Source organism: Nicotiana tabacum, chromosome 13 (assembly GCF_000715075.1).
Source record: "Nicotiana tabacum cultivar K326 chromosome 13, ASM71507v2, whole genome shotgun sequence".
NCBI classification, from domain to species: Eukaryota; Viridiplantae; Streptophyta; class Magnoliopsida; order Solanales; family Solanaceae; genus Nicotiana; species Nicotiana tabacum.
Window position 1 is genome coordinate 122402704 of NC_134092.1, and position 18367 is coordinate 122421070.

The following is an 18367-nucleotide window of genomic DNA, read 5'->3' on the forward strand; positions in this document are numbered from 1 at the left end:
CTTTTGCAGCCTAATTTTTATGATTAAAATGATGTCTAGTGAGACATCCGTCCAACTGAAATTGCCAAAATCACCATCACTTCTAGTCATTTTTCAGAAACTGAAACCCAAATTTTCCAATTTTTCATATACTAAACATTATGAACTGGAGAAGTCCTGTAATTACCAAGTCAAGAACTGTTCAAATCATTTTCTTGATTAATCTAATCCTGTTTTTCCCTGAACCCAATAAGCAAAAGTTTGAATGCGTAATTACTAATTAATTAAGAAAGAATGTGATTATTGTCATAAAACTTCTGTTTTAAGTGCAGAACTTTACGGGTGCCGATGATAGGAGCGGATCTATTCTATACAAAGAGGGGTGCCGATGATAGGAGCGGATCTATTCTATACAAAGAGGGGTCATCGACAATAGTAAAGTTCTACAAAAATTCTATATATACATGTATATGTCTTTGGAAAAAAGGTATATATTAGTAGTGGGCACCCTATATAGAAATCCGATTTTGGTTGAATCCAAAAGTGCACCCGCAACCTTCAAATCATGAGTCCGCCTCTGCTGATATTTTACTATTAGGTTGGAGAGTTACCTGTCGCTGTAGGTTAATTTAATATGATAGTGTAAAGTTCTTTACATTGTCCGAGCACAAATATAAACTCTTGGTATAAACCTTATATATTTGTATATTACATACCAGACATAATGTCTTGTCTCATATATTCCATCCTAGTAATTGACAGGCCAAATAATATACTATGTTTTATTCGATTGCTCCAAAGAATGAAGACTTGGTCCTTTAGTATTTGCCGACTAAAGCAAGCAGACAGAGTCCGAGCATAAATTAAACGATGATTTTCAAGCTATAAACCAAAACCTTATTTATTTTCACTCAACATTTGCATAAACTAGCACAAATACAAGGTCAGTCCAAACATTGTTAGCTTACGTCATATTTTTCCTGAAAATGTCAGGTGAAGAGGGATGGACTTCCACGGGCGAAGAAGAGCAATCCACATATCAGAAAAATGGCTATGATTCCAAGACTGGAATCTATCACTCAGTCCTCCAACTTAGTGAACAACACAAAATGCCTAGTGATAACCTTGATCTTGACACAGCCAAATTTGTGTTGTCACAATTTCCATCCCCAGCTCAAGCTGAGTCAAAAATTGCACTAATTGACTCTGCAAATAACCAAAAATTAACCTATGCTCAACTCCATCGCTCTATTGCTTCACTTGCCACAGGATTGTACCATGTAGGTGTTAGAAAAGGTGATGTTGTGTTTGTTTTATCACCAAATTCACTTTTGTATCCAACCATATGTCTAGCTATTCTTTCAGTTGGTGCTATATTATCCCTAGCCAATCCTCTAAACACTGAATCAGAAATCGGAAAACAAGTACGTTTATCGCGTGCAAAATTATCCATTTCTGCACCAGAAGAAGTCTATAAATTAGTCCCTACTGGTGTGCCTATTCTTCTCATAACACGACCCAAACACGACGAAAATTCAGTTTCAGTAGAGGATTTGATTAAGAATTGTGACCCTTTAGAACTGCCAAAGGACAGACCAACGCTTTCGGATACAGCAGCAATACTATACTCTTCAGGAACTACTGGAGTTAGCAAAGGTGTAGTGTTAACGCATGCAAATTTCGTAGCAATTATGAAACTTCTCAAGTTCTACGTCGATGTAACATCGTCTCAGGACGATATTTTCCTCTGTTTCATACCGATGTTTCATGTATACGGTCTAGTCTTTTTCGGTCTAGGATTATTTTGTTCAGGTGTTACAACTGTGTTGATGCAAAAATTTGATTTCCAAGCTATGTTGGAAGCAATTCAGGCACACAAAGTCAGTCACATTCCAGCAGTTCCACCAGTGATTCTTGGACTAGTTAAGTATAACAAAGGTGGTTATGACTTATCATCGTTGCGGAAGGTTTCCTCAGGGGCTGCGCCACTGAGCAAAGAGGTAGTGTTGAATTGTACTACCATATCTTTAAACGGTTAGAGAGAATACTCTTTTTACCAATTGATTATATTATTATGTCTCAACATGTCCCTTCACGTGTGGACCTGATTTTTTTTCATGGCCAAACATGTGAAAATATTTTTTGTTTTTGGGATGACGGTGAGATTTGAACCTGAACTTCTTGCATGCTTTTGATACCATGTTGATTTGTATGACTATCTCATTTAAAAGTTTAAGGTATCAGAGAAAGTTAACCTACTTTCTATTACTTCATTATATTATGTCTCAACAGATAGCTGATGCGTTCCGGGAGAAGTTACCTTGGGTGGAGATCAAGCAAGGCTACGGTCTAACTGAGACAACTGGTGCGGCTACATTTTTTGTTACCAATGAAGAGGCAAAGGCGCATCCATGCTCAGTGGGGATGTTGTTCCCGAGCTTCTCCGCTAAGGTGGTTAATCACGAGACAGGGGAAGCGTTGCCCCCATTTAAAGAAGGTGAATTGTGGCTAAAAGGTCCAGGGGTGATGAAAGAGTATTTTGGAAATGAGGAAGCAACTGCTGCTACAATCACTGCTGATGGCTGGTTCCGAACTGGTGATCTTTGTTACTTTGACGACGAGGGGTATCTGTACATCGTTGATCGAATAAAGGAACTCATCAAGCATAATGGATATCAGGTAGGAGCAAACTTACATGATCTCTACATTCACTATCTACGCGTCAAACAGAGGCGAATCCAAGATTTAAACTTTATGGGTTCAACTTTTAAGACTTTTAGCATTAAATTCATTATATTTTTTAAACTTATGGGTTCGTACCTATCATAAAATTATGGGTTCAGATGAACCCAATGCGGCTACTCTAATTCCGCCCCTGGCGTCAAAGAGAATGTGAGGCGGTTTTGTTTATCTGATTAAAATTAGCGATAAGTATCAAGTGATGAAAAATACTTTTAAGTACTGTGATTTTATAAATAAGCAGTTATGTATTTTTGATAAAAACGCCGAAACTGGTTTATACAGGTAGCTCCAGCAGAACTGGAAGCAATATTGTTGAGTCACCATCAGATACTTGATGCAGCAGTTGTCCCGTGCGTTACTTCAACTCCTCTACCCCTCTCTCACTTTTCGTCATATTCGACTTTTGTATCTAACAACATAATATTTTTAAGCAGACTAGAAGATGAGGAAGCAGGACAACTACCAGTGGCATATGTTGTAAGAACAGCTGGTTCTGGGCTCACAGAAGACCAAGTCATACAATTTGTTTCTAGCCAAGTAGCCCCATACAAGAAAGTCAGAAGAGTTAATTTTATCAGTGCTATACCAAGATCAGCTGCAGGGAAAATATTGCGAAAGGAGTTGGTGCAAAACAAACTGTCAATTCTGTCCAAATTATAACACTTTCAGAACACCCTTTATCAATACACTCGAATCGTTGTTCACATCATAAGCAAAAAATTTGTTTTTGTCCTAATTGCATAATAAAATTTTCTGCCAAAAAGGATTCAATTGAAACTAATGTATCCATTTTCTTTTCTTGCTAACTATGGGTTCCTAAGGACAAACTAGGAACTGAACCATGTTTAGGTCACAGGTTCAAATCTTAGGTGGCAATCGCTCATAATAAGTTTTACATTTAAACCGAAAGTTAATGTAATTATGGCCAATATTTTGGCTAATGGAGTCCATCTCACATATGCATAAGCATCTTTGCAAAGTGTAGACTTTGTTGGCAATATTCTTTGAGACCCAAAAATATTGCATTATGTGTTGGACATCATTTGCACAAGTTGTATCTCTTCTTTTACACCTAAGAGCCCAAGACTTTTTTGCTTATAAAAGGGAAGATCATTAGTTCATTTTAGACACACCAACAAGACTTGTCTTCAATTCTTGTTTCTTCCTTTCTTCCTTTATTAAGAGTGTTTTGTATGAGAGTTAAGTGTTGGGAAGCACTTGTGTGAACCATTTCTTTGGAGTGATCTTGTGAGGTTATTCCCTTAGGGTATTTGGGATTAATTAGAGTATATACTCTAATTTTGTACTCTCTTTTGTACTCTTATTGTTAAAGTAAATTGCTCTTCTCCGCTTGTGGACGTAGGTCACTTTGACTGAATCACGTTAAATTTGTGTCTTCTTTATCTATTTTAATTGCGGTTGTTATCAATTTCAATTGTCTTTGTTATTGTCATTATACCGTTGTTTGGCTAAATTCCGCACTACTCTGGTTCCCGATCCTAACATATAAGTTAAATCCATATTAGAAGTTTGGGGTTGGGTTCCAAAATAAATGGGCTACTATAATTTCCTATTACTAATACGATATCTTGATTCAAGTAATATCATTTTGTTGAGACTTATGCAAATTAGTTAATTATAAATCAAAATAGCATTCGTGCTAGTAAAAAAGAATGTAAAATTATAGTTGAAGTGATTGCTTTGTTTCAGAAAAGACAAAATTCAAAGCTGCCCCGCATTGAACCCGCAACCCGCCTCGCTTTAAAAATTTTAAAAACTGTTTTAACCCGCCCCGCCCCGCCCATGCTCTGACCCATTGCCATCCCTACTCGGGATGAGTGTATCCATCTTGATTGTGCTTATATGTGACATCAATAATGCGAGCAAGATAAAGAATACGCGTTAAAATTTTCAAAGAGACGGGAGTGGGCCTAAGAATACCTTCATTAACATCCTTCCATGTTATCTCAGCCATTTCATGGAATTTTTCCATTGCCTCTTCTGTTGATACATCACAATCTCTCATGTAGCATTCAATTCCTGTTGCAATTTGACCTCTACTTTTCTCAACCTAGGCCAAATAGATTTAGGGTTAGTCTTCAGTATTTTTCTACGCAACGCTTTGTTTTAAAAAACTCATATAATGATCAAATACCGTGTGAGATACAACGCATACCTCGTATATTGCTATGTCATCAATAACTCAGACATAATGTCACATTAGCTTCAAGAATCATATGATTATTTGACAACCACTCAAAATCATGCTCGGTAGCAGACATCATGCCCAAATAAGATGTTGTAGTGAGCAAGTAATAGGTGCTAGTTGCTAGTGCATTGCTTAGGTATTCAGAAACAGGTGTCATATATCCTTCAATAAACCATTGCGCCTCAACATTATAATTTCTCACAATTTCTTTCATCTGTGAACACCAAATGTATGAATTCAAGTTTTAGAAAATTGTAGTTTGATTGCTTCAAGCTAAATGATCACTAAATGTCAGGTAAAATAAAGTGAGAAATTGATTAAGGAAAAAGTAATTTGATAAATAATTGGGTCGCTGAGACATACTTTTTCTTTCGCATAATAGACCACATAAAATCTTCCATTGCTAGATAATTCCTTTTCATAATCCACATACAGATCTAAAAGAGCTCTATAAGACTATAACTTATTTTCATGTAATCTGGGAGCCGATCAATTTCGCTAATATCCCATCTGCAGGCTGAGACACGACTAAAGTAAATTGATGCATTTTGAAAGAGCATAAATATAAGCAAGCTAGAGCTCGTTTTAATATTTTCACAATATTTACTAATTTCAAGTAATATTTGAATAGGTTAATTTATGTAGTTCATACCTTTGTATGGCATCCATGTATGTATTAAGTTCTTTAAAATACTGATAAGTTGTGCTTTTTATTTTGATGATTTAACAAACTTCATAAGCGAACCAGATAGGGAAGCTGATACAATTGGTTCCTCCGCATTCATAGCAACAAGTCAAATGTCTGGTACAAGTCTCAATAAAATCAGATAAGGGAACAGTAGAGGGAACAAGTAGAGATCAGTTCCTTCGGTTACAGTACAAGTCAACTCTTACAGCTGTTAAAGTTGCTGCACTGCACACGCAATAGTACAACAGCATTGTTGAAGCATGTTGTGTACCGGATACTCCCTTGCATCATCTTTGATGATCTCACTTACATATTATCAACATGAGGCAAGGGATTACACACACTTGCAAACCTAAATATTCATTTACTCGTATGTGTGCAACCGCCTTCATTCTCCCAAGGGCATTGAAGAACAAAACAACAACATAATAAAGGACCAAATCCCAACATTGATTACATCGTGTGTTCTTTAGTATTGTTGTGTCCTACTCAGATTTTTAGAAGTATTTCGTAGGACATCTTGTAAACCATAAACTGTGTGGTTGTTTTGACTAGAGTTAGTCATATGGTTAGCTTTGTAATAGAGTTATTACAAAAAGGCACGCAATATAGTTATTGTGAGTAGGTGACGGATTAAGAGTTTAATTCCTACATTACAATAGGTTGTAATCTAAAGTTTGCTCAGTTAGTGAAGTTGAAATCCTACTAGTGTAGGTCGTGGTTTTTAATCCCGTGAGCTAGGAGTTTTCCATGTAAATATCTTGTGTTATTTACTTATTGTTGTATTCTGTGGGAACTGATAGAAAACCAGGTTCTCTATCCAGTTTAGTGGACTCTTAGTTTACATCAATTGGTATCAGAGCAAGTTCTTTCTATAAGGCTAACACCTAGAAAGGATCAACATAGTTTCTCCACCAAATTTTGAATAACGACAATCAACCTACAGACCACCAAGATTCAATGACCATTACTATGGCTGGTGGAAGACAAGAATGATATCTTCCACCAAGAATGATATCGTTGATAATGTTGTGAAGCAAGCTCTAACTGCCTGGGGAGAATCCTCTAGTGAATCTGAAGGTGATGATGAACAAAGAGACACCTCCATGATGGTTGTTGAAAGCGAAGCTGTAGAATCACTACTAAAAAAATTGGTTTTAGCGACGGATAAATTCTGTAGCTAAACAAAAAAATTCATTGCTAATCTCATTTAGTGATGGATTAGAAAAAGATTATCAAGAAATTCTGCTAGCTACGAGCAATTTAGCGATAGATTAGCGACGACATTCGTAGCTAATCCCAGTTTTTTGTAGTGAATATGATTCCATATTTGCACTGATGGCAAAATTTGATAAGGATGAAGATAATGATGTCGATGACGTAAACTTTCTAGATGTTTAAAGAAATTTAAAGTCTTACTCTCAAAAGAAGCCGGTATCTTTAGCTAATGTCTTAATTGATGCTTACCACAATCTCACTAATGATAAAAATGCTTTAATTAAGGAAATCGGAGAGATAGAACACGAGAGAGATGATTTGCTGGTTGTAGTTGTTGATCTAACGGAAACGATATAGGAAATAAAGAAAGAAAATATCCTCTTAAAAAATTCAACGAAAAATACATGAATTCCTCTAAAGGAAAGGAAGTGGCAAGTGAGGCACACCTTAAGCTTGAACATGAAAGAAATAGACAACTTCAGAAAGATTTAAGCAGGGTTAAAAATAATCTAGATAAATCTCTGAAGTGGACCTGGTCCTCTGATACAATCACTTCCATGTATATAAGTAACGGGGGAAACATGCAAGGAATCATGTTCCACAAAGAATAGGCCCCCTATAACCCACATAGCAAGTATTCAATTCTAACAGAAAAACACAGTTTTTGTTGAAAAAGTATCTACTGCTAGGGAACCTGAATCTCTGAAAAGGAAATGTGTGATGCCTGCATCGACAAAAAAGAAGTTTCATTCGCCTTTTTCCCTTATTACAAGGGACCCAAACTTGTTTTGGTTCCTATTCCTAATCTACGATTCTCTTGTGCAAGCAGTAGTGAATCGAAGCAGTAAAAAATGGTACATGGATAGTAACTGCTCTAAACACATGACTGGAAGAATGGATAATTTCCTTTCACTCAAGGCCCTGCATGGTGGGAGTGTGTCGTTTGGAAATGGCAAAAGGGATATATTCTGGGAGTTGAAAAGATTGGAAAAACACTCACTCACTCAATTGAAAATGTGTATTATGTGAACGACTTAAAATATAGCATGCTGAGTGTCTCTCAAATCTATGACAGGAACAAAGTGGAGTTCTTGTCAAAGTCCCGCACTGTCGCCAATCTTATAACTAGTGAAGTAGTTCTGATTGGAAAGAGGTTTAAAAATATTTATATTGCAGACTTTGATTTTTTGAATGGTGGTGATCTTGCATGCCTGAGTGCCATTGGTGATGATATTGAACTATGGCACAGAAGATTGGGAATGCAGGCTTTTCTCTGTTGAACAAACTGATTAAGAAGGACCTGGTTCGTGGGTTGCCAAAGTCAAAGTTCAAAGATCACAAGGTATGTGATCCATGTGTGAAAGGGAAAGAAGTCAGGTCCTCATTCAAACCAAAGAAGGAAGTGACCACTTCAAGGACACTGGATCGTCTTCATATGAATCTGTGTGGACATATGAGGATGCCTAACAGAGAAGGAAAGAAGTACATCTTCGTTGTTGTTGATGATTACTCCAGATTCACATGGACCTCATTTCTCAGAACCAAGGATGAAACCTTTCCAGTCTTCGCTGCTTTTGTGAGGCAAATCTAAGTGAAGATGGGCCATGATGTTGTGAGCATTAGGTTTGATCACGGCACCGAGTTTGAAAATGTAAAATTCGATGAATTATGTGATGAAAATGGTATAAGTCATAATTATTTTGCTCCTAGAACATCCCAACAAAATAGTGTTGTGGAGAGGAACAATAGGACTCTTGAAGATATGGCAAGGACGACGCTAATTGACAGTGGTGTACCAAAGAGTTTCTGGGCTGAAGCAGTGAACACTGCTTGTTATTTGATTAACAGGTGTATGATCAGGTCCCTTATTAACAAGACTCCATATGAATTGCTTAATGGGGGAAAACCAAAGCCAACTTACCTGAGAGCATTTGGATGCAAATATTTCATTCTCAATAATGGTAAGGAAGTATTGGGAAAATTTGATGCTAAAAGTGATAAAGGAATCTTTCTTGGCTACTCTTCACAAAGCAAAGCATACAAGGTCTACAATAAAAGGACTCAATGTGTAGAGAAAAGTGTACACGTAATCTTTGATGAATCTCACCACTCAAGTGGGAAAGATTCACATGATAAGAATGATCAAGATGGAGATTATTCATAGGTCCCTCGAGAGATTATTGATATGGCAAACAGAAAGGCAGATCTAATGAGCCAAGTCAAGGAAACTAGTGAAGAAGATGCATCAGAACTTCCAGCTGATTTGGAGGAACCTGGTCCCTCTATCATATCAACTGAAGCTGACAATAGAGTTGTTGATTGTAATGACCCAACCGGTCATTTTTACTTTTAGAACCCCATTTCCCTAAATAGCTCCCCGTATGTGCTTTTATAAATTTATGACTTGCGGGGATGGTTGGTTTGGGATTTGAAAGTGTTCAGGTTGAAATCAGAACACTTGGTTCCTTAAGTTGGCCTTAAAATGCTAAGTTTGACTTCGGTCAACATTTTGAGAAAATAATCCGGAATAGAATTTTGATGATTTCAACAGCTCCGTATGGTGATTTTGGACTTATGAGCGTGTTCGGAATTTTATTTGGAATTCCGTAGTTAAATTAGGCTTGAAATGGCTAAAATAGGAATTTAAGTTTGGAAATTTGACTAGGGAGTTGACTTTTTGATACCGGAGTTGGAATCCAGTTCTGAAAATTTTTATAGCTTCGTTATGTCATTTATGACTTTCGGGAAAATATTTGAGGTCAATCGGACTTGATTTGATATGTTCCGGCGCCATTCATAGAAATTAAAAGTTTCAAAGTTCATTAGGCTTGAATCTATGTGTGATTCATGTTTTTAGTGTTGTTAGAAGTGATTTGAAGACTCGACTAAGTTCGTATGATGTATTAGGACTTGTTTGTATATTTGGTTGAGGTCCCGAGGGGCTCGGGTGAGTTTCGGATGCCTAACAGATCATTTTTCGACTTGGCTTGATAGCTGAAGTTCTGGTTTCTGCAGGTTCTGGTTTCCTTCTACGCGATTACGTGAGAAGGTATGCGATCGCGTAGGGTTAATTGGGCAGCTAAAATTTTTTGCTATGCGATCGCATGGGCAAGTCCGCGATCGCGTAGGTTTGGCAAGCTGTGCTATGCGAACGCGTGACATAGACCGCGTTCGCGAAGAGGAAACGAGGTAGAACCTGGGCCACACGCTTAACCCTTCGTGATCGCGTGGATGAGACTGCGATCGCGTAGGTCTAGGAATACTGCGTTTCGCGATCGCGTGAAGTTATCCGCGATCGCATAAGATTAATTCTGGGCAACCTTATTTTGTTCTTCGCGATTGCGTGCCTTTGGCCGCGATCGCATAGAAGAAAATGCCTGGGCAGAAAGTTTAAGTTCTGAAAATGGATTCCATTTTTAACGATTTGGAACTCGGATTGAGGCAAGTTTTGGGAGATTTTCGGAGAAAACATCGGGGTAAGTGTTCTTAACTCAATCTTGGTTAGATTACCCGAATTCATCACTTTTTTAACAATTAATTGGTGATTTAAGTTGGAAAAATTTGAAAACCCTCTTGGATAGATTTGATGATTTGAGGGTCGAACTGTTATCGGAATTTAGTCATTTTAGTATGGTTAGACTCGTGGTTGAATGGGCGTTCATATTTCGTAACTTTCGTCGGATTCCGAGACGTGGGCCCCACGGGCAACTTTTGAGTTAATTTCGGATTTTTATTGAAAAATATAGTATTTTCTTACGGAATTGATTCTCTAATTTTTGTTGACTGTGTCGAATTAATTATGACTAGATTCGAGTCGATCGGAGTCGGAAAATCGAGGAAAAGGCATACTACTTGGTTAAATTGGGGCAAGTGAGGTAAGTGACTTGTCTACCTTGTGTGGGAAAAATTTCCCCTAGGATTGGTATTGAAGTGATAAATTAAAATATATTGAAAGTCGTGTATACGAGGTGACGAGTGTGTACACGGGCTAAATGTGAAAGATTATGTCTTTAAATTGTGTAGATCGCTATTGCATATTAATTAAATAATTTTACCTTGTTATATTCTTCATCATTGATTTAAATGTTTATACTTTAAATTTGCTTGACCTTTTCCTGCTAATTGTTTTACCTGTTTAGTTGAAACTTTGTTTCTTTTATTCTGTGCATTATTTGAAGGGTGATTTTCTTTAAATTAAATATTATTAATATGAATTATTTGACATTTTAAATTTGGTATTGAAGCAACGTATTAAAATTTTGAAATATTATTTTGTTAAGTTGTTTATTCCCGAATATTTTGTGAGATTTTCGTGATCATTGTGATGGAGCCGTGAGCTCTTTATTGTGGAAAACAATTATTATTGGATTATTTTGGCATGAGTCGTGAGCTCTTTATTATGAAAAAATATTATTGTTGGATTATTTTGGCATGAGTCGCGAGCTCTTTATTATGAAAAAATATTGTTGTTGATTTATTTTGGCAAATTAAAATATTTGGGCACTTGAGGTGCAAATTGTGATATATTGTGATATTGATACGTATACGGTGGTATAAGGTATGGGTATTGAAACGCATGCGGTGAGATAAGGATGGCTTGATACGCGTGGCTAGTAGGGGAAATTACTAGAAGTCATGAGGTGTGATAAAGATGGCTAAAACGCGGGATGCTATTTCGGGAAATATATTTTCTTTAAAATAAATTGTGAAGGTTCCCACGGTGGTATAAGAAAAATGAGATATTGTGAATTTATTTATGATTTTGGACTACGAGGCGGTACCTATGGAGTGCCCTTGTGGATATTGATTTATGGTCGTTGTTGCCTTTAATTATTGTTGTGATTTTCTTAAAATTGAAAAGAATTCTGTTTTGTTTCCGCGAGATATTAATTGCCATTATTTGGTGTAATTCAATGGTGACATACTACTTGACTCATTTCCATTGTCATTTTATCTTATTATATTGTTAAACATTTTACCATGCCATTATTTATTTTTTCAGTATGGCTTGACTTGACCTCGTCACTACTCTACCGATGTTAGGCTTGACACTTACTCGGTACCGCTGTGGTGTACTCATACTACGCTTCTGTACATCTTTTGGTGTAGATCCAGGTACATCTTATGAGACCAGGCATCAGTAAACTAGCTGTACGAGGAGACTTCGAGGTATATCTGCCAGCGTCCGCAGACTCCGGAGTCCCCTTCTATCTTACTATGTTGTCTTCCTTATTTACTTTAGACTCTGATGTATAGAGACATAGAGAATAAATTCTTAGAAGCTTGTGACTTATTTCTACCGGATTTTTGGGAGTTGAAATTGTTTGAATTGTAGTTTATTTATTTCAGATATCTATTATTATTCCGTATTGATAGGCTTACCTAGTCTTAGAGACTAGGTACCATCACGATCTCCTACGGAGGGAATTTGGGGTCGTGACAAGTTGGTATCAGAGCTCTAGGTTCATAGGTGTTATGAGTCACAAGCAGGTTTAGTAAAGTCTTGCAGATCGGTACGGAGACGTCTGTACTTATCTTCAAGAGGCTATGGAACTGTTAGGAAAAATATTCACTTCTTTGATTCCTTATCGTGCATGATTGTTGACTTCAAAGTTCTAAACCATTATCTTTCTATTCTCTCACACATGGTGAGGACACGCGCAACTGGATCAAATGATCAAACCCCCGCGCCCCCTGTTGGAGCCGCAAGAGGCCGGGGTGGGGACAGAGGCCGAGCCAAAGGCCAAGAAAGACCACGCGGTGCAGCCAGAGCACCTGCACGAGCTGCTGCACCAGAGCCACCAGTAGCTCCAATTGGAGAGCAGGCACCTGAGACGCCTGTTACTACTCCTGCACTTCAGGAGACTCTTGCCCAGGTTTTGAGCATGTTTGGCACTCTAGCTCAGGCATGGTTAATTCTACTTGCTCCTGCCATATCTCAGGCCGGGGGAGGAGCACAGACTCCCGCCGCCCGTACTCTAGAGCCACGGGCCCAAGTTGACCATGCCCCAGAGGTTATACTAGTGCAACCAGTTTCCCCAGTTCGGCCTGAGATTAGGACAGTAGTTTTAGAGGGGGAGCTACTCAGGCTCGAGAGGTACAAGAAGTACCACCCTCCCACTTTCATCGGTGTAGCTTCAGAGGATGCTCAGGGTTTTCTAGAGGATTATCACCGTATCCTTCGTACTATGGGTATTGTGGATTTCAGTGGAGTTTCTTTCACGGCATTCCAGTTTAGAGGAGCAGCCTACCAGTGGTGGCGGGCATATGAGTTGGATAGTCTTGCTGAGGCATCTTCACTCACTTGGACTCAATTTACAGATATGTTCTTAAGGGAGTATGTTCCTCAGAGTCTTAGAGATGCATGGCGCGACGAGTTTGAGAAGTTGTGCCAGGGTTCTATGACCATGTCAGAGTAAGCGGTCCGATTTAGTGAGTTGGCTAGGCATTCACCAGCCTTAGTTGCTACTGTTTGAGAGCGGGTTCGCAGATTTATTGAGGGTCTCCACCCTAGTATCAGATTCAGTATGGCCCGAGAGCTAGGGATGGACATCACATACCAACAGGTGGTGTTAGTTGCTAGGAGATTGGAAGGTATGCGGACTCGGGAGAGGGAAGAGAGGGAAGCTAAGAGACCCCGAGATTCTGGCACATATAAAAATTCTCGTGCCCTAGTTGCACCCCGTCATGGTAGAGGTTATGTGAGCCATCCTATTTATTCAGCACTTCCAGCTTCCAGTGGTATTCCGGATACTCCCAGACCTTAGGTTCCATATTATGCACCGCTTGTGTCTACTGTACCTCCTATACGGGGTGCTTTCAGTGGACAGGCTAGTCGATCAGGCCCGAGCCAGTCCTAGCAGCCACATCCCCCGAGGGCTTGTTTTGAGTGTGGTAACACTCGTCATATCATGAGAGATTGCCCCAGATATAAGAGGGGTGCACCTCCACAGATTTCTCAGACCCCACATATTCCTCAGGGCCCTAAGGCTTCTCAGGCCATGATTACTGCACGGGTTGCCACTCCACCTGCACAGCCAGCTAGATGTGGAGGTTGGACAGGTAGAGGTCGCCCTAGAGGGGGAGGCTAGGCTAAATATTATGCCATTCCTGCTAGGACAGAGGCCGTTGCATCCGATTCTGTTATCACAGGTATTATTCCGGTCTCTCATAGAGATGCATCAGTCTTATTTGATCCAGGCTCCATTTATTCTTATGTGTCATTTTATTTTGCCCCATATTTGTGCATATCACGTGATTTCTTGAATTCTTATGTTTATGTATCTATACCTGTGGGTGAATCTATTATTGCTGATCATGTGTATCGGTCGTGTTTAATTGTTATCAGTGGTTTTGAGACCACAACTGATTTATTATTGCTCAGTATGGTGGATTTTGATATTATTTTGGGCATAGAATTATTGTCGCCCTATCACGCTATTCTTGATTGTTACGCCAAGACGGTGACGTTGGCTATGCCAGGTCTACCACGGCTAGAGTGGAGAGGTACCTCGGATCATGTTCCTAGAAATATTGTTTCATTTATTAAAGCTCAATGAATAGTTGAGAAGGGGTGTGATGCGTATCTGGCCTATGTGAGAGATACTAATATTGATACTCTTACCGTGGAGTCAATTCCTGTAGTAGGGGATTTTCCTGATGTATTTCCAGCAGATCTTTCGAGTATGCCAACCGACAGGGATATTGACTTTGGCATTGATTTGTTATCGGGCACTCAGCCCATTTATATTCCACCATATCATATGGCCCCAATAGAGTTGAAAGAATTAAAAGAACAGTTACAGGAATTGCTTGATAAGGGCTTTGTTTGGCCCAGTGTATCGTCTTGGGGTGCTCCTGTCTTATTTGTGAACAAGAAGGATGGTTCTATGCAGATGTGTATTGATTACCGCCAGCTAAACAATGTTACAGTGAAGAACATGTATCCATTGCCACATATTGATGACCTATTTGATCAGCTTCAGGGTGCTAGAGTGTTCTCTAAGATCGACTTATGTTCAGGCTATCATCAGTTGAAGATTCGGGAACCAGATATCCCGAAGACTGCTTTTAGGACTCGGTATGGTCATTATGAGTTCCTTGTAATGTTGTTTGGACTAACCAACGCCCGAACAACATTTATGCACTTAATGAACAGTGTATTTCAACCCTATCTTGACTCCTTCATCATTGTATTGATTACCGCTAGCTAAACAATGTTACAGTGAAGAACATGTATCCATTGCCACATATTGATGACCTATTTGATCAGCTTCAGGGTGCTAGAGTGTTCTCTAAGATCGACTTATGTTCAGGCTATCATCAGTTGAAGATTCGGGAACCAGATATCCCGAAGACTGCTTTTAGGACTCGGTATGGTCATTATGAGTTCCTTGTAATGTTGTTTGGACTAACCAACGCCCGAACAACATTTATGCACTTAATGAACAGTGTATTTCAACCCTATCTTGACTCCTTCATCATTGTATTTATTGACGACATTCTGGTGTATTCCCGGAGTCAGGAGGATCATGAGCAGCACTTGAGAACTGTGCTTCAGACTTTGAGAGAAAAGAAGTTATATGCAAAATTTTCAAAGTGTGAATTTTGGCTTAATTCAGCGGGATTTTTGGGTCATATAGTTTTGTGTGAGGGGATCAAGGAAGATCCAAAGAAGATTGATGCAGTGTAGAGTTGGTCCAGACTATCCTCAGCTACGGAGATTCAGAGTTTTCTTGGCTTGGCAGGGTATTATCGTCGATTTGTAGAGGGTTTCTCTTTTATTGCTGCACCTATGACCAAATTGACCCAGAAGGGTGCTCCGTTCAGGTGGACTGAGGAATGTGAGGAGAGCTTCCAAAAGCTCAAGACAGCTTTGACTACATCCCTAGTGTTGGTATTACCTACAGGTTCAGGTTCATATACTGTGTATTGTGATGCGTCGCGTGTCGGTCTCAGAGCAGTGTTGATGCAAGACGTTAGGGTGATTTCCTACGCGTCCAGACAGTTAAAGGTACATGAGAATAATTATCCGGTCCATGACCTTGAGTTAGCAGCTAATGTTCATGCCTTGAAGATTTGGAGGCATTATTTGTACGATGTCCTTTGTGAGGTCTATACCGATCACCGGAGTGTACAACATCTGTTTAAACAAAAGGATCTTAATTTGCGGCAGCGGAGATGGTTGTAGTTCCTTAAGGATTATGATATCACCCTTCTCTATCATCCTGAGAAGGCCAATGTAGTGACCGATGCCTTGAGTCGTAAGGCGTAGAGTTTGGGCAGCTTAGCATATTTACCGATAGCAGAGAGGCCTTTAGCCTTGGATGTTCAGGCCTTGGCCAATCAATTTGTTAGATTGGATTTTTCTGAGCCGAGCCAAGTTTTGGCTTTTGTTGTTTCCCAGTCTTCTCTGTATGATCGTATTAGGGAGCGTCAGTACGATGACCCCCTTATGCTTGTTCTTATGGATACAGTTCAACACGGTGATGCCAAGGAAGTCACTATTGGAGATGACGATGTATTACGGATGCAGGGGTGGCTATATGTGCCTAATGTAGATGGTTTGCATGAGTTGATTCTCTAGGAGGCTCACAGTTCGTGGTACTCTATTCATCCGAGTGCTGTAAAGATGTATCAGGACTTGAGGCATCACTATTGGTGGAGGCGGATGAAGAAAGACATAGTGGAGTATGTAGCTCAGTGTCTAAATTGTCAACAAGTGAACTATGAGCATCAGTGACTGGGTGGATTGCTTGAGAAGTTAGAGATTCCAGAATGGAAATGGGAGCGGATCACTATGGATTTCGTTGTTGGACTTCCACGGACTCAGCGGATGTTTGATGCAGTTTGGGTGATTGTGGACAGGTTGACCAAGCCGGCTCATTTCATTCCTGTGATGACTACCTACTCTTCCGAGTAGTTGGCTCGAATCTATATTTGTGAGATTGTCAGACTTTACTTCGTACCGCTATCTATCATCTCTGACAGGGGTACACAGTTTACCTCACGGTTTTGGAGGGCTGTACTGTGAGAGTTGGGTACTCGGGTAGAGTTGAGTACAACATTTTACCCTCAGACGGATGGGCAGTCTGAACACACTATTCATATATTGGAGGATATGCTTCGGGAGTGTGTGATACATTTTAAGGGTGCTTGGGATTAGTTCTTACCACTTGCGGAGTTTGCTTATAATAACAGTTACCAGTCAAGCATTAAGATGGCTCCGTATGAGGCCTTGTATGGTAGGCGATGCCGGTCTCCAGTGGGTTGGTTCGAATCGGGCGAAGCTAGGCTATTGGGTACAGACTTGGTTCAGGATGCCTTGGAAAAGGTTAAATTAATTCAGGATCGACTTCATACAGCCCAATCTAGAAAGAAGAGTTATGCGGATCGGAATGTTCATGATGTTGCATTCATGGTTGGTGAGCGGGTCCTGCTCCGGGTTTCACCTATGAAGGGTGTAATGAGGTTTGGGAAGAAGGAAAAGTTGAGCCCTAGGTATATTGGGCCTTTTGAGATTCTTGAAAGAGATAGAAAGGTGACTTACAGACTTGCACTACTACCTAGTCTCTCTGCAGTTCATCCGGTATTCTATGTTTCTATGCTCCGGAAGTATCACGGCGATTCGTCTCATGTGTTAGACTTCAGTTCAGTTTAGCCGGACAAGGATCTATCTTATGTTGAGGAACAAGTGCCTATTTTGGACAAGCAGGTTCGAAAGCTGAGGTCAAAGAACATTGCTTCCGTAAAGGTTTAGTGGAGGGGTCATCCGGTCGAGGAGGCGACTTGGGAGACCGAGCATGATATGCGCAGTTGTTATCCTCATCTTTTTACCACTCCAGGTAAAATTCTAAACCCGTTCGAGGACGAACGTTTGTTTAAGAGGTGGAGAATGTAATGACCCAATCAGTCATTTTTACTTTTAGAACCCCATTCCCCAAAATAAAACTACCCGTATGTGCTTTTATAAATTTATGACTTGTGGGGATGGTTGGTTCGGGATTTGGAAGTGTTCTCTTTGAAATCGTAACACTTGGTTCCTTAAGTTGGCCTTAAAATGCTAAGTTTGACTTCGGTCAACATTTTGAGAAAATGACCCCGGAATAGAATTTTGATGATTCCAATAGCTCTGTATGGTGATTTTGTACTTAGGAGCGTGTTCTGAATTTTATTTGGAAGTCCGTAGTTAAATTAGACCTGAAATGGCTAAAATAGGAATTTAAGTTTGGAAGTTTGACCGGGGAGTTGACTTTTTGATATCGGAGTCAGAATCTAGTTTTGAAAATTTTTATGGCTCTGTTATGTCATTTATGACTTGCGTACAAAATTTGAGGTCAATCGGACTTGATTTGATATGTTCCAGCGTCGTTTGTAGAAATTGAAAGTTTCAAAGTTCATTAGGCTTGAATCTATGTGTGATTCGTATTTTTAGTGTTGTTGGAAGTGATTTGAAGACTTGACTAAGTTTGTATGATGTATTAGGACTTGTTGGTATATTTGGTTGAGGTCCTGAGGGACTCGGGTGAGTT

General features: G+C 39.5%; 1 protein-coding gene and 1 pseudogene across 1 annotated transcript; one reads left to right on the forward strand and one right to left on the reverse strand.

The window, feature by feature from the left end:
* The first annotated feature begins 866 nt into the window (after positions 1-866).
* LOC107780299 (putative CoA ligase CCL5) lies at positions 867-4066 on the forward strand. Its single transcript, XM_016600826.2, has 4 exons — positions 867-1979; positions 2272-2658; positions 3004-3071; positions 3156-4066. The coding sequence occupies exons 1-4, from the start codon at positions 966-968 to the stop codon at positions 3379-3381; spliced, it is 1695 nt and encodes a 564-aa protein (XP_016456312.1). The 5' UTR covers positions 867-965; the 3' UTR covers positions 3382-4066.
* A 480-nt stretch (positions 4067-4546) lies between these two features.
* Positions 4547-18367, reverse strand: part of LOC107780298 (5-epi-aristolochene synthase-like) — a 57341-nt pseudogene continuing 43520 nt past the window's right edge.

Coding starts and splice junctions, on each gene's coding strand:
- LOC107780299 (XM_016600826.2), top strand. CDS start 966: ATGTCAGGTGAAGAGGGATGGACTTCCACGGGCGAAGAAGAGCAATCC. Junction 2,659..3,003: donor TCAAGCATAATGGATATCAG/GTAGGAGCAAAC, acceptor TGGTTTATACAG/GTAGCTCCAGCAGAACTGGA. Junction 3,072..3,155: donor CTTGATGCAGCAGTTGTCCC/GTGCGTTACTTC, acceptor ATTTTTAAGCAG/ACTAGAAGATGAGGAAGCAG.